Source organism: Apteryx rowi, unplaced genomic scaffold (assembly GCF_003343035.1).
Source record: "Apteryx rowi isolate R43461 unplaced genomic scaffold, aptRow1 scaffold_385, whole genome shotgun sequence".
NCBI lineage: Eukaryota > Metazoa > Chordata > Aves > Apterygiformes > Apterygidae > Apteryx > Apteryx rowi.
The window spans coordinates 781514-797300 of NW_020450363.1; the positions used below are offsets into that span (position 1 = coordinate 781514).

At 36.8% G+C, this 15787-nt stretch overlaps 1 protein-coding gene across 1 annotated transcript in view; it reads left to right on the forward strand.

Annotated features, from left to right (window-relative positions):
- The window catches only part of ZDHHC17 (zinc finger DHHC-type containing 17), a 108428-nt gene that overhangs the window by 49058 nt on the left and 43583 nt on the right, over window positions 1-15787 (forward strand). Inside the window, exons 4-7 of the mRNA XM_026074271.1 lie at window positions 1818-1940; window positions 7445-7522; window positions 8954-9098; window positions 15498-15562. Coding sequence (XP_025930056.1) covers window positions 1818-1940; window positions 7445-7522; window positions 8954-9098; window positions 15498-15562 — 411 coding nt within the window. The remainder of the gene's footprint in view (window positions 1-1817; window positions 1941-7444; window positions 7523-8953; window positions 9099-15497; window positions 15563-15787) is intronic.

Genomic DNA, 15787 nt, shown 5'->3' on the forward strand with positions numbered 1-15787 from the left:
GTCACTGGGGCATGGGCTGATGGCCCCAGGCTGGGCTGAAGTGGGGGCCTGGGCAGGGTGGGGAGGCCCGAGGAGGTGGGCAGGTAGTGCCTTCAGGCCCTGACACTAGTTGTCCTAACCTGTTTCAGTGGCCCTTACAGCAAGGGGGACAGTTGAGGATGGCAGAGTGTTAAGCTGTTTGAACAAGCACTCATCTGACCACACTTTTGGTCTAGACTGGGGCTTCAGAGATAGTACACCCAGTGAATTGGATAGACTTAGTATCTTATCAGATTTCCTGGCAGAGTTACCGATATCTGAGTATGTGTGTTTTGTCTGGTGGGTTGCATATTTTTGTGAGTCTTTTTAAACCAAATTCCCCCTCTCCTCCCCACTGATGCAGAGCTTTGCTATGAAAATTGCTCATGACTTGAGCTCTTTTATTCAGTCTCAGGATTGTACAGACATGTTTTTAATGACATTCCAGTTAGTATGTGCTGAATGTAGTAGTTTGCGGGGGTTGGGTTTTTTGTTTAATGCTTTGAAAGACTGTAAGTATATAACAGCAATTTGTAGCATTTTCGTAATTTCAGGCGTGACTTTGGTAAGAAATTGAAACTGTCATGATCTAAGTGAGTTATGTCTAACTTAAATACTGTCTGACAAATTTGGTGCTTCAAAACTGTGGTAAGCTTGGAAAGCTTTTGGGGGGTTAGTTGACTTCAGTCAGTTAAGGCTTTGCTCTGAGCGCTGCCCAGGTTGAAGCTCCGTTTGAATAAATGAAAGAAAAAGCAAGACTGTTAACTACCAAGGAAAAAGGCCTCTGCATCAGTTACACAAACCAATCAAATGGAGCAAAGGGTACTCAACTTATCTAAGGATGTTTCTTTTGCGGAGAGCAAAATGTTGAAACAGCCTAAGGAAAACATACCTAAACTCTAACTTTGAGAGGTTACAGTACTGCTCTAGCAGAAGGCGGATGTTACAGGGAGGGCAAGCACTGATGTTATTCCAAGTTTTGCATGCACATCAGTCTCCTCCTTAACACTTGATATCCTGCGGATGGTACAGACATTCAAATGTAATCTTTACATGCCTTTCCAGGTTGCTTTTATTGCTGCTAAAAATAGGGGATAAAACAGTGTGAACATCAAGACAAGTGTTATTAAATGCTGGAGTTAGTGCTACATTAGATGCTTAAGTGATGTTTATGCTTCCTGAATTGTTTCAGCTTTCAAAATTATAGGCAGACTTTTTTTTTTTTTGAAGTAAGGATAGTTCTCACTTAATAGTCCTTTTGAATGAAAAAGTTAAGACTTGTTCTTAAAGCATATAATTTTGAAGTGGTATTATAAAAAAAGAAAATAGTACTCACTTAAATCAAGCAAACTGCCATTGGTTTGTTTTCAGGAAAAACAAGAAGTGCCTGAGATCTGTTACTGTTTGTAACTGATGTGGTAATCTTGTGAATTGCTTAGGGAGTTACTGTTAAGTCAGCTGGCTAAGCGGTTCTGGCCTTCAAGAGAAAGAAGGGAGGAACAGAGGTGCAAGAAACAAATATAACCTAGTCCCTGGGAAGAGAGAATTTTTTTTCCACTAGACATACTACTGATCTCTATTTTGTCTTGTTCTGCTGTGTGGTTTGCTGTGGAGACAAATTTTCTATAAAATCTTGAATTGGTTAATAGAACTTTTGGTGGTGGAAACTTCCTTCACAGGTGTGAAATTTCTGTCGTCTTTCTCTTCTGTTGAAGCTTTTGCATCTTGCTCATAGTGATGTTTGCCTATTTTTGTTATCCAAGGTAACATCTTTGAAAAATCTTATTTTCTTCTTCAAGGTATGGAATATATGAGCGATGTAGAGAGTTGGTAGAAGCAGGTTATGATGTACGGCAACCAGACAAAGAAAATGTAACGCTTCTCCATTGGGCTGCAATCAACAACAGGATAGATTTGGTGAAGTATGTATTACATTTTTACTTAAACATCAACTAATTGTGTCCTTAATGTTGGTATTTCTTTATGATGTTAGTCTTAATTACCTTAAAACCTCAATTTTTGGCCTTGAAGTTCAGGGAGGGGGAAAATAGAAGACCTAATCTGCATTTAATGATGTGATGCCATAGTGAAAAGAATTAAAACCTGGTAAATGTCTAGTAGTCAAATTCAAGCATTTTTCAGATGAGATAAACCTGTAGAACAGCGATGTGCAATTTATTTATCTATACTATGGAAGACTCATTGTAATATCAAATTTCCCTTTGAGAAAGGGAAATCTGATGCACAATGGTAGTGAATTTTTTTTAAGAAGTAAGATGAATATGATAAAAAGATGCATTCTATTTAATTCATCTTTTTGTCCCTATCATTTCAAGAAGTCCTGATTTAACTTCCTTGCATTTTAAAAACAGGCTTTGCTACCATAGGCAATGTTGTAGCACCTCTCCTTTCAAGTAATAAAAAAAATCTTTAATTGTGGGAGTTGTGGAATTTTTTTTCTTCCTCAATTTATAAAATTCAGACCATTATACTTATGAGTTTTTAAAGTGTATTATTATCTTTCAGAATCCTGAGAGCTTAAATCCTGAAGGGATAATTCTTAGTATTTGCTATTTTACAAATCATGAAAATGAATTGAATGTGATCCTTTTTTTGTAACACTAACAAAATGACAAGCTAAGTACATGCAATTAAACCTAAAAGCGTAAAATATTATTGAATCAGCAGGATTCTAGAGATTTGGCATAAAGTGCACACTTTGGATCAGTCTAGTTTTCAAAATAGTTCCCATTAATGGTGTGTATATTTACACCTAAAAAATGCAGAACATCTTCATTTAAACTCAGTCTCCCTACATATGTTTATCACCAGAGCCTTTATCAGACCAGTTCTTGAGTATCTTGAAGTTTCCTGAAGTTCTCAAGTTCAGCTTTCTTTTACCTTGTTTTTAAGAGGACTGTTTTTGTCCTAATGCAGTTCTCTTAAAGAAGGTTAAATTGCCAAAGATTTAGAAATAACTCAGTGTTCCTGGAAGATTTTATTGTCCTCAGTGGATGGTATGAGGATTTTACATCTTTATTGTGAATGGCAGGTTATAAGGGAACCTGTAATTGTGCATTTGGATAGCTTTTCTTTAAAAGGCAAGTAACAATCTGCAGCCTCCTGGCACATTGGAAGAGAGTCATCTGCAAAAAGTGACAACAGAATGCAAGACCCTGGTTTAGCTCATCAACCTTTTTAGTAAGAAAATATTTTTAGACTCTACTTTCTTTCTTTTTCATTATATTTTCCTTGGGGCTTGTCTTGGGTCTTTCATGGTTAGCATCTTACAACTTGATTTGAAATAATTGTAATACCTATAATTTTTCAGATCACTAGCTTTCTTCAGTAGAAGTACAGCATCTGAAAGCAGTTGTTACATCTTGAGCTCACTTCTCTGTCCAAGTTGAATGTGTAATAAATTATGTGCAATGAATTCATCATCTTATTTGAGCTGTTTGAAGACATATTTGCATTACAGATGTTCCATCTCACTTGATGTGTCTTCATAAAGTCTGAAAACTGAATGGCATGAGACAACTATCATTTCACTCATAAAAAGTTGTTATGACTTGAGCATTTGAAGAAAATAGACCTATATTGTGGATAAAGATTGAAGCCCCTGCATTAACTTCACAATGAACCTACCTATATGATACCTGATTGCAGCTTAATGCTCTAGTTCACTAGTATTGTATTTAATCTACAGCTTTTTTTTATTAACCCTTGTTTGGGGATCTTTAGCTGTTCAGAGTAAAATCAAAGCAAGCTTGAAATTCCCTATTAGTCTTCTGTTGTAGCTTAACTTCTGGTAGAAGTAATTTAGCGTGTGAATATTTTCTGTCCTGTTGTACAGTTTTGTTTCCTCCAAGCCTGTTACTAATAGAACTGTCTGTTACAGCTAGTATATTGTAAATAGAGGTGGTCAGAAATCACCTTTGGATTTGGGTAGATGGAACTCTGTTTTCAAATCTGTCTGAATTTCCAGTTTGTTCCTTATTATATAATAGATGTCTCCACCTGCATTTGGGTGTTGAAAACTTTTGTTCCGAGACTTTTATATTCAGCTTAACTGTAATGGTGCCAGCTGTGTCTTTTTCAAGCTTTTTCAATATGTACCGTTGGCAACTGAATGTTCATAAACCTAATGTGCTTAACTTTTCCTTTTTCTTCAACAATGTGGCAGTGGTCTTGTCCCTTTTTAATATATTTCTGCCAGTGTGGCATACTGCAGTGCATTTTCTTACTGTTTACCAGAATGCATGCTTTTCTTCTCCCCAGGAGAGGAAGAGTTAAACACTAATGTGTTTAACTGCATCTAAAATTCTTTCTTCCTGATAGGGCTGTTACTCTCTTTAAGTTTTTCTGTCCTTAGGGGTCTCAATTTATTTTAGTTTTTGTCGCATATTGTCTTTTTTTCTGAGACACTGGATTATTCTGTTTCCTCAGAAAGAAATGATTCTTCTTTTTCTTGTTTGATCTTATTGTAACATCTCTCCCCAAGTTTGCAGTGTGTCCGTTGTGGACACAGTGGGTAGTTCCATTAAGTATGCTGGCTGGTGAGCTTGATATCAGAGACAGAGTCTAGGTGCAAGTAGTCTGCCCTCATGGTTCCAGATCAGAGTCCTGCTTACTGGGTGCTGATTGTACAACGTCATCCCAGTGAAGTAGCCTTGCAGCTCATCTGTGGAGGGTTCAGACCTAGGAATAAACTTCTCCTTGTTTATTTTTACTAATCCTGTCTGTTGTGAGACTTTGTGATTCAGTCCAGATACCAGTGAAGCCCTTTGGCAGAACCCTTTCTCATTTCTGTAGGATCGAAGATAAGTGTCAGACCTCTGTAACATACCATATTTTCATCATGAAACTGATCCATTATTTTGCTTTTGACACAGTTCTGTGAAGATGCACAAATTGGCCTCATTCTCTCTACAGTTAACCAGTGGCTGCATTTCACCCTGCCACTTGTTGAAGGTTTCTCCAGACAAGAGTCTCTTCTCCTTTTCCTCCTCTTAGCAACACTGAATGCATGTACTTTAATCCCCAAACTACTGAATCCAAGCAGGGGCAGTTTTCTGATGCTTGGCAAAGATGATTCTAATGTGGTGATCACATATAGAAAGTATTTGCTTCCTAAGGCAGCATCTTACCAGATCCGTTTGTTTTGAATGCAAGTAGGTTACTTAAATTGGATTTGCCTGCCTGGCATCTTTTAGCATGGACACCTATATGACTCACTGAGTGTAGAATCAGCCAGCTGATCCTTATCAGGGACATTCTCCTCCAGCACAGAAGTGATTCTCTGGGATAGATCTATCTAGACCAGATTAAGTTCTCAAACTGCTTTTGAAGAAAAATCTCAGCATTTATGTGTACTGAAGCTGAAATAGTGATAAATCTCAGCTTATTTTGTGTTCCCATGAGTGTTCTAGACTGTTATCTCAATGCGTTATCTGGCAGGGGATGGTCTCCTTTTCTTTCCCCAGTTGTCAAACTGCAAGCTTTTATTTTAAATAAAAAGTACTAGCCCCTAAGCAATGTTGCTGCTCCATAGAATCTGAATATAAACTCTACCTTTCTGCGGGGACCAGTGTTTGAATGAAGATAAATATGCTTAATGGTCACCTCCCTATAAATGATTGTCACGTCAGTGAGATGGATCGAAGCTTTGACTGTGAATTTTTCCATGCTTTCTATTCTCAAGGGAACCTTGTCTAGAGAAATCCTTCCCAAGATTGACTTAATCATCTTCAGTGTCTCTTCCACATTTGTTCTTTGGTAGCTGAGACTTTGCTTTATAATAAATGAAATAGTCTTGTCCCCCTGCCTGCAAAGAATAAATCTTATCTCTTCACCTACACAGGACCAAGCCTTTCAGAAAATCTTTGGTGGCTCTTTGAAAAATCCAAAAGTTTAATAATTTCAGCAAAGATATTGCAGTTTTTTCTGTTGGTATCTGAGTCCACTTGAGTGGACTGTCCTGCCACAGCAGCAGGACAGCAGGATTAGCAATAAGACCTAATTATACCAGAGTTGTATGACACTGGTGCTTCTGCTGAAGAACATCTCCATATCTGGCAGTTCTAAAGCAACCATATGAAAAGATTTTCTTGTAGGGTTTTTTTAGTGTGAATGTTGTTAGCTAGTGCATTGTTCAGATGTTGTTCCTATAAGTAACGTGTAGGCTGTTTTGAAGTTGCACTTGGTGTGAATGCATAAACACTCAAAAAAAAAAAAAGGTAGTTACCTAGCGGTAATGTATTTTTCAGATTTTGTTTGTTGCCCTTCTTGCTATCAGTCTTGAAATACTGAGGGAAAATTGAGGTGCCGCAAGCTCTATGCTGAGGATTTGAAGGGCAGTTTCTGTGGGCGAGAGAGTGGATTTCATACATACCTTGCAGGTATTATGACAGTAAAAGTCTACAGGCACAGGTACTTGAAATGTGCAAGCATTTATGAATCTATAGCTAGATTGTACTTTTCAAAGATCTGTTAGTAGTAACTTCTTTTTTCACTGACTTGCACAGCACTGAATGAATGAAGAATCAATGTTCTAAGTTTTTGGGAAGGTCTGGTTTTTAAAAACATGAATTTTTGTTAGGCATGATTTCCATTGAGAAAGAAAATGTATGAGTGATATTGCCGATTTAGTGTCCCAGATAAAGTAGTACAGAAAAGAGCTTACAAAAACAATACAAATGGACATGAATATGAATTACTGTGGGTTAAATATGGGCAACTTACTTTGTTCCTACAGATGACTTCTCTGCTTAAAATGTTCTTGAGGAGCAAATAGCTTCTAGCCCATCACTTTAAAGTATTTTTAAAGTAACCACTGTTTTTGTCCTTTGTTTAACTGTAGCTGAGAAGCATCTAAAATCCTTATACTCAGCTGAAAGCATAACAAGTATTAATACTTGGAACAGTGACTTCAGCTGACACATTCCACTGCTGACACATGCTGCAAGTTGAATTATATAAAATTTTGTTTTGTCTTAGCCAGAATTCTCTAAATATGCCAGCCTTCTAGCAGCATTTTCTTCTATCATTACATTTAGAATTCTTTTTAACCTAGCAAAATCACATAAATCTTAAAAACAAAACAAAATCTGTTATTAAATACTTATGTGGTAGCACAATTTGTCTTAATAAATATATCATTTCTATTTTACATTGGAACTGAACTAGGAAACGATGGTGTGTGTAAAACATTAAGAAGCATCCCTGCTCTCCCAACCCACATCAGAAAAGGCAAAAAATCCAACATATCTACATGACCTTTTAAAAAGAAAGTTTATGTGAAGGCAAGCAAAGGTTTTGATTTGTAGTTGTCTGTTTTGCATAACTTCAAACATATGCTTACTGTGTGTACTTTATTTTTAACCAAGACAATCAAGAAAAATATTAACTTTCCTTGTTTTTCTAGATACTATATATCAAAAGGTGCCATTGTTGATCAGCTGGGAGGGGATTTAAATTCTACCCCACTTCACTGGGCGACAAGGTAGGAAAAAGTCTTCTGGGATTTCCTTTCCTGTGTTGTTTTTCTTTAACTGGAATCTGCTACTGATGGTTTTATGAAATTCCTTTATTTTATGGAGATAATTCACACAAGAATGAATTTTGTCATTGTTAACTGGACCCACTGTGAATGTAGTATGTTTGAGCTACGAGAGCTTTCAGCATGTGGTTTAACTTTTGTCTTATCTCTTTCTGGTGTAGAGGAAGATGATCACAGAGATAGGAAAAAGTAAAGAAAAATTAGAGTTAATAGTCACCTTGGATTACTCTTAGATCTTATTTTTGTCTCTTTTCTGGAGTTGAGCAACACTTGTGCAGATGTGGCTTGGGATGAGTTTTGTGTGATATTTTCCTCACAGTGGTCTATTGTATGTGGACTTTTAAAGATGAACTTAAAGGAAAAAATCAGGTTTATGATATAGAAGATGGTCCGAGAATGATGAGTGACTGGGAAAAATAGATGGCCTTCTATTAGTGGCTACTTCTGCAGACTACTGCATAGAAATAGGCAGGAAAGGAACTGTATACTTATTAATATCCTTAACTGTGGACTGCAAAAGGAGAGTTGGCACACTAGTTTTTAGAACATTTAATGTATCAGAATAATTTCTTTACTTAAGATGAGAACTTGCTCATTAGACTCAATCTTTAAAGGTTTTAGCATGTGTATTTCTTGGTATTAAAGATCACACTTGACTTTCAATGTATTAATAGTAGGAATGCTTGATTAAATTCCTTGGTATTCATAGCTGTAATCTGTTGTTCTGTGAAGCATTGTCCAGAGGTGGTTCTGATAGACTCAAGGTCTTTTTGCTCATGTCAGAAACTGTGCTGACAATTGTGCACCTTATTAATAGGAAGAATATTCCTATTTTCATTATGCCAAAAATGTATTTGAACTTCTAATGTAGTGTAGAGAAGATGTAGGTCCATGGTTTTCCTCTCCCTCTCCCCCCTCCCCCCATTTTTATGCCAGTACTGCTCTTAATAGTAGGAAGATAATGTGCCCCACAAAAATCAAGAGTATATAAACTAGTTTGACATCTCTTAAAATAGCTGGTTTCATATGTAGATTGGAAGAAGTCACAGTAGATCGGATATATGAGCTAATGACTTGGTTTGGGTTTTGTTGTTGTTGTTGTTGACTGGCCTTTTGCTTCACAACACACCTGAGCCAGCTGCATGTGGTGCATGCATTGGCTGCATAGAGTTGCTCGTGTGAATGAGTTTGCTTACTCAGTTGCAGAATCAGATCATGACAATCACTGTTTTCAAAGAACGAGTCAAAGTTCAGAAGCTCCAGTAGTATAATTAAATATGTTAAATGTATTTGTCCTATTCAAATATTAAAATCTTAATAGTTTTTCTGTGTATAGTTATTCAGTTGTTTGTTTTTGTGTTTTGTTACATTTAGACAGGGTCACTTATCCATGGTTGTACAGCTGATGAAATATGGGGCAGATCCGTCGCTAATTGATGGAGAAGGATGTAGCTGTATTCATTTGGCTGCCCAGTTTGGACATACTTCGATTGTTGCTTACCTGATAGCAAAGGGACAGGTAAATTTTAAGTAATATCATATTTAAATAGATTCTACTCAGAATAGGAAAACGATTGAAAACTCTATCTGTGATTCAAGTAATACAAAAAATTTACCTGACTAAACGTAGAAATAATTCAATGTATTTAACTACAGATTAGTTTTTGACGCGTGTACCATCTGTTTTACCTTAATCTCCTTGAACAGTGGTCTGAGTGCTTTGACTTTAATTTATATATGTTTAGCATAGTATGTGGAAATTCTAGATGATATTTTTTTACTGCTCTTTATTCCTAATGAAGTTAACTTTTAAATGTTCAGGGTGACAATGATAGCAAATATTTTAGTAGTCTTCATAGAAGCATCAGGCTAGACATGGATAAAGAAGCTAATGACAAAGGGTTGTCATAGGTCATCACTCTTTACACCTCAGTCCACAACTTTTTATTGCTATAGTTGCATGTGTGTGTAGATTTAAAAAAAAAAAAAAAAACTCTCTCTTGCATCTTGTATCACTGCTGTATCTATTAAATGTGTAGTGTGTGTACTTGGTACTGTTCTCATTGTCTCCCATCCTTCATTTTGTATGCTGAAAACTGTTTACCTTTTTGCTCTTGCCCTTCATTATAAGCAAGTTGTAGATACCCACAGATACGTGCCTGAAACACAGAATTTGACACAAGTTTGCAGACCACATAAAAAAATCAGAACCCTCCCCTCTTTTACAATTTAGTTATTGCTGTTCCCAATTCTGTGTTCTGATATTTCTTTTCAAATAGGATAGTGGGATATGATCCTGTGAGTCTTGTAGAATTTCACTGTGGAATCAGTGCTTTTGGTCAGTGTTAGCTAGAAAGTATTGCTATATTACGTAACAAATACTAAACTCGCTGCAGAAAATCTGTGCCGACAATCTCTTTAAAAAATAAACTACTGCTGTATGCATTAATTGGCTTGTATCTCAGAATTGTTTGTCAAACAGTATTTAGTATATGGTAGAGATCAAGCTAGACACAAGAAGATGCTGATCATATATAATAGCTAGCTATTTTATAAGAGCATAGTGGGTGGTGAGAAATCCTTTTTCATCAGGAACAAGTGTTACATACTTTGTTCATAAATTATGTATAATTTTATAGATTTTTTGTGTTACCAGAAGAATCTTGCAGATGTTATACATGTTGAAACTTGTTGAAAGTACAGCATTAAATTTAAGAATAAATGGCCTTTAAAATACTCTCTCTTGATTATGAAATCTCCCTGTAAATGTTTGCATACCCTGATGTCTATAAACAGAATCTCCTGTTTATCTATCTGAGCATATAATGCTTCAGTCCAAGAGAAGCTGTGTGTACATATATATGTACATAAATAGACACACAGAGCTTGTTTTAAAATCTAAAATCTATTATCTTGGAAACAGCTCTCCTTATCATAAGCTTTTAAAAAGATGATTCTTATACTTGATAACATTTTGGGTTTAATGACTTCAGTATCCTTTCCATGCCATAAGTTTGAATTGATTTTTACCAGTTATCTTCAGAAGCACTTCAGAAAGCAAAACTCTAGAATTATATATTGAGTAGAATGTTAAAATATAGTAATAACGCTGTAATAAAAATTACTGAACTCAGTTCTATACTATAGCTATACTACATACAGCTACAGAAACTGCATAATTTCTATGAACCTGTGGGAACTGAATGATTCTACTTTGTATTCTCCTTTAAAAACTATATGTGAGATTATTAATTGCTCACTTTATTTACACTGGTCTTTACCTCCTTCTTTATACCATGATTTGGGTTTGGAAACTTAATTACCTTTGCTTATGTTGGCTTTTCCTATTGCTGCTTGTAAGCTTTGCCTTCACCTATATAGAGACCAGGTTCTCTTAAATCCAAAAACTATATTTGCTGAACATAATTTTCTGTCATCATGTAGTACCTGCATGATAAATGTCGAATAAATAAATGTCAAAATAAATCCATGTAGGCTGCTATGCCTTGTTAGTGCTGGTCCTGACATCCTTTGGGGACCTGTATGGTCAGAGGAGAGCCAACTTTCATGCCTTCAGTCAGCTGTGGAGAGAACTGAGTTACAGCTGAGAGGTGGATTTAGTTTTGCTCCTAATTGAAGTTGCTCCTAATTGTTTCTTGTCCCTTTTCCAGGCAGGACTGGAACCCAGCTTCAGTATTGCTGCTCCGTTCTCTTTCTGGGCTGCAGCACCCAAGAGTAAAACTTCCCATCTGAGGCTAGAGTCCAGTCCTTTAGCGTCTGGAGTGTATTGTAGGGGAAGAGCTCTCGATCAAGTTCCCTCTGGTCTCAGTTGGAAAGTAAACCCACCTTCATGCCAGCAAGCACTACTCTGCCAAGAGGCAGCAGTTGCTGATAGCTGTTGCTTTTTATTTCATCTCGCCTCATACTGAATATTGAGAGACTAATTACTTGGCCCTATCATAATTTGGTCGTGTTGTGTCAGTAAGTTGCCTGGGGCAAAATCAGCCTGGGACAAGCATACAATATGGATACAATCAACATGGCAAATATCTAAACCTAGACAGTGCTACAGATTCTGATTTTAAAAAAAGATATTAAAAAAAGGGAGTAAGAAAGATTTTGAAATAGCATGAAGGTGCTTGAAAACTGCTTAAAATTGTCACTACTTGACACTGTACTTAATTATTTAAATTCCAAAGGCAAATCAGGATGTAGGATACACAAACACATCACCCCAGGATAAGTTAGGATACGAATATGGTGTATCAGATATTTGAATAACTGGCAATGTGTGTGTTCTCAATTCAGTGGCATATCTTACCTCAGTTGCTTAGGTCATAAGCTACTGTAAAGTTACTACTGGGGTAAAGTCATGTTCTGAGACTTATCCCCGGAGTATCTATGATTCCTTAAGATCATAGCTTAACTATCCCTTACTCTGTTGGGTACAGGATTCTTTTATTTTTTTATTCTCAGAGTTGCAACTTTATGCTTTAACTACTGTGCAGAGCTACTTAGGGCTTGATTCTGAGCTGTGGCTTAGGAATAGCTGGCATATGGGTTTGGAAGATGTTGGTGTGATGAAAGCAGCCTTGCTCTTAAGTATTGTTAGCTCTCTCTCAGTATTGAGGTTTGTTCTTCCAGCAGGGTTCGGGCCAGTGTACGACACTGAGCCAAGTGTTATTTACTCCCTAGATCTGCTGTACAGAGATTAGTTACAGAAGTGTAAGGCAAATCATGTTTCTTCTTCGTGACTCTCAACACAGTCTCTATTTCTGATGAAGCACTAGGTTCTTCAGAGTTTTTCTTGCTCAAAAGAGCAAGGTTGCTTCTGTGTGTGGTTTTGTGTGTGTGTGTGTGTTACCTTGCTTGATAAAAGCTGTCAACCTGCGCTCAGCTTTTACCACTCATGACTCCTAGACTGATCTCAGAAATTTCAAATCTTTGCTTTCAGTGAATAACTAGCTCAAGTCTTTCTCAACTGAGGAAATGTTTTCAGTCTTAACTCTTCCTGATAAATTTTCCTTACTCTTTGCCTCTAAATATGTTCTCTCTTTGAGAGTCCAAGTTCTGCTTTTGCTGGATAACAGTCTGTGTAAAAGAGATCTTTCCCTGTAGAGAACAGGGTTCTGCACAAGGGCATGATCTATCTCTGTATAGAGGCTTCCATTCTATAAAAGAACTGATAATGGTTCCAGAGATGCTCCTTTTGTGCAACTTAATGCATTTCTAAGCGTAATCTTGTGATGCTTTTAGTGCTTTTGAGAAGGCCCTATTGTAACACCTTAGTGTTTGACCGTTATTTGTTAATTGTCCTGATAAGACTAAATGCTGCTGTGAGCTCTATTTGCTATTCAGAATTCTAACTCACCAACCATATTGTTTTTAGAAAGCAGTGGTTTTTTTCAGAAACTGGGTTTAAGCAGCGGGATGGTTGCCACAGCTCCCTTCCATGCAGGAAGTAAGAATTTCTCCCCTGGGTTTTGCCTCTTCAAAAGCTTTTGTGGGAAATCCTGTATTCATGTCCTAGGATGAAAATCTGGTTTGTCTTTGGATATGCAAAGTTGTTCTGTTTTAGAACCAGAATTGTCCTATTTCAGAGCCAACTAATAAATGTACCCGTTTTGGTACGGGGTATTCTTGTGTTTGAAATATGTATGCAGCGTAGCAGCTTGTGCGATTTTTGGTCATTGCATGGCTTTACTTGTTACTGAGATCTTTGCTTTTTGCAGTGCTCAGACTGTTGTCCTAACAGCATAGAGACCTGTCCCTGAGAAGTATCGGATTGACTTGTCATTGAGAATCAGACAAGAAGTTAATACCAAAACACCTGTTGGTACAAGCCAGAGCACATGAAAAGTTTCCAGATGCATATATGCTGTTGGAGGAGGCTTTTTTCTGGAATGTATGCTCATGTTGCTTTGGGTGATGAGGTTATTATGATCTGGCAGAATAACAAAGCTTTTGAGAGAAGTTTTGTTAGACCATTTGTCTGCTATCCACAGGTTATGTCTATAAAATTGTATGCAAGTGAACCTCAGTTTCTTTGGGACTTGTAGTTCCCTTGAAGAAGGATCTGCCTTAGCCCACACTGGAGCTTATTTTGAGTAATAGTTGTAGGCTCTTTCAGTAATCTGTTAAGATTTGCAGGGAGTAACCTGTTTTTACTTAGTGTCACCTAGTGCAAAGTGTAACTTTGATTTGTCAGCATGGAATCGCTAAAGGAGTCTCTACCTACTTGCAGGCAGTCAGGTACCTGCTGTTGGTCACGAAAGGTTAACATTTCCATATGAAATCTAAAGATGAAAGAGTGATTATTCATATTATAGTAATCTTTACATTCTTCAAAATGTGTTGTTCACACAGTATGAACTGTGAATCAGTTACATTTCTGAAGGACAAATGAACTTGAGGTTAGGCCATGCCTCTAATTTCCTTCTTGGCAAGAGGAGGTGAAAGGGAGTCTCAACTGCTGTGCAGCCCTAGTAGGCTCAAAAAGATTAAGTGTAGGCATGTTCCTGGGACAAACAGACATGGATTCTGGTCTTAGTGCATGTAACACACTTCTGGAAAAAACAGTGCAATAAAATAATGGGTGTCCTTCCACCCAGTCAATCAGTTTTTATTTCCCTTGGTTTGGTTTTGGTTTTGTTTGGCTTTTGGGGTTTTTTTTGTTTTGTTTTTTTTATTTAGCGACAGAATAAAAACTCAGAAATGTAAAAGCTTCTGCAAGCTACGGAGCTTCTTAAAGTAATTATTTGGAAGACTAAATTGCATTTTCTGGAAAATTTCTGCCTGGGTCAGGCTAACAGCACAGTTGGTGAGGATCCCAGGGTGCTGGGCATCTGGCAGACAACAGAAAGGAGCAGAAGGTTCTGGGGGAGATGGAAAGCAACGTTATCTGCTTTCTTGGTTTCCATCAAGGGTTTCGATAGCAAATGGTTCTAATGAAAAGCTTCGAACGTAATTTTTCTAGTAAGAACTGAGGGGAGTAGTGTAGGAGATGTTGACAGAGCTCTGCTGTCTCTAAGGAAAATTGTGCAGGTCTTTATTTTAGAGTAATTTTGTATTTGCAGTCGGTGAAAGTTGCCCAAATATACTTGAGAATCTCATCTGCTGATGTGTTTAGGAATTCCCAGCTTCCATGTTACTGAGGCAAGGATCTATAACAGGAAAAAAAATACTATAGGTAATAGATGCTTTCCATTCTGATGGTCTTGGAGGATTGTCTTAATCAGTTGCCCTGGATGATGATGATTTGTCATTCAGTGGTAATGTTCAGTTAAGCATAATAATGGAATAAATCCTTTTGTTTATTTAGCCATCTGTTTAGTCACCACTTGATTATAAGTTAGTTTTATTTCTGAGTAGATTAATTGTTTTTATTAATGGCTTTTGCTTACACTTAACTCTTTTGTGGTTTCCATTAAGCTGATATCCAGACGTGTAAATACCCTTGGAAATGTGTAAAGTAAAACTGCTTTGCAAGTAGAAAACTACAGATACAGCTAGCCTGTGACCATGTAGGATGCTAAGTCATGTTTTTTATGTTAATTTATGAAGTAGTTTATTGAACTTTAGTGCATTTTATTTAAATGTTTCTCCTGCTTTTGAGTGCAATATTACACCATTTATGTATGTTTTTTTATGTTGAAGGTAAATTTAAGATTGAAATGACCAGTCTTATGCCCTGTGGCTGCTCCTTAGTTTCCAAAATAGATTGAAATGGTCATATTTTTGCACTGGTGGTGTTAATAAAATTATATTTAAAAATTAAAACAGACATTACATACTAAAAGCTTGCTAGGTTTTCTCTAATTCAGTTGGCTAGTCTTGTAATAAGAAGCAGTATTTTGTAAATCTTATAGCTACTGAAACTTGAGCATGCACATCTCACCAGCATTTTTTTTCTTTTTAGGATGTAGATATGATGGATCAAAATGGAATGACACCTCTAATGTGGGCAGCTTACAGAACACATAGGTAATATACCCACCACATTTCTGACTTTTTGGCATTAACTAAATGGCATGGAATGATGATTTCTTTTGATTTGGAGAGTGTTTTGGTTTAATTAGCCAATGTACTTCTCACAATTACCACTCTACTTTCTTCATTTCTGACCTATTCAAGAGAGAGGATATTATGCAGATGTATTCACCAATATGAACTTTCAGTCTACAAAGTAAATCATCTTGTAGAGGTTAG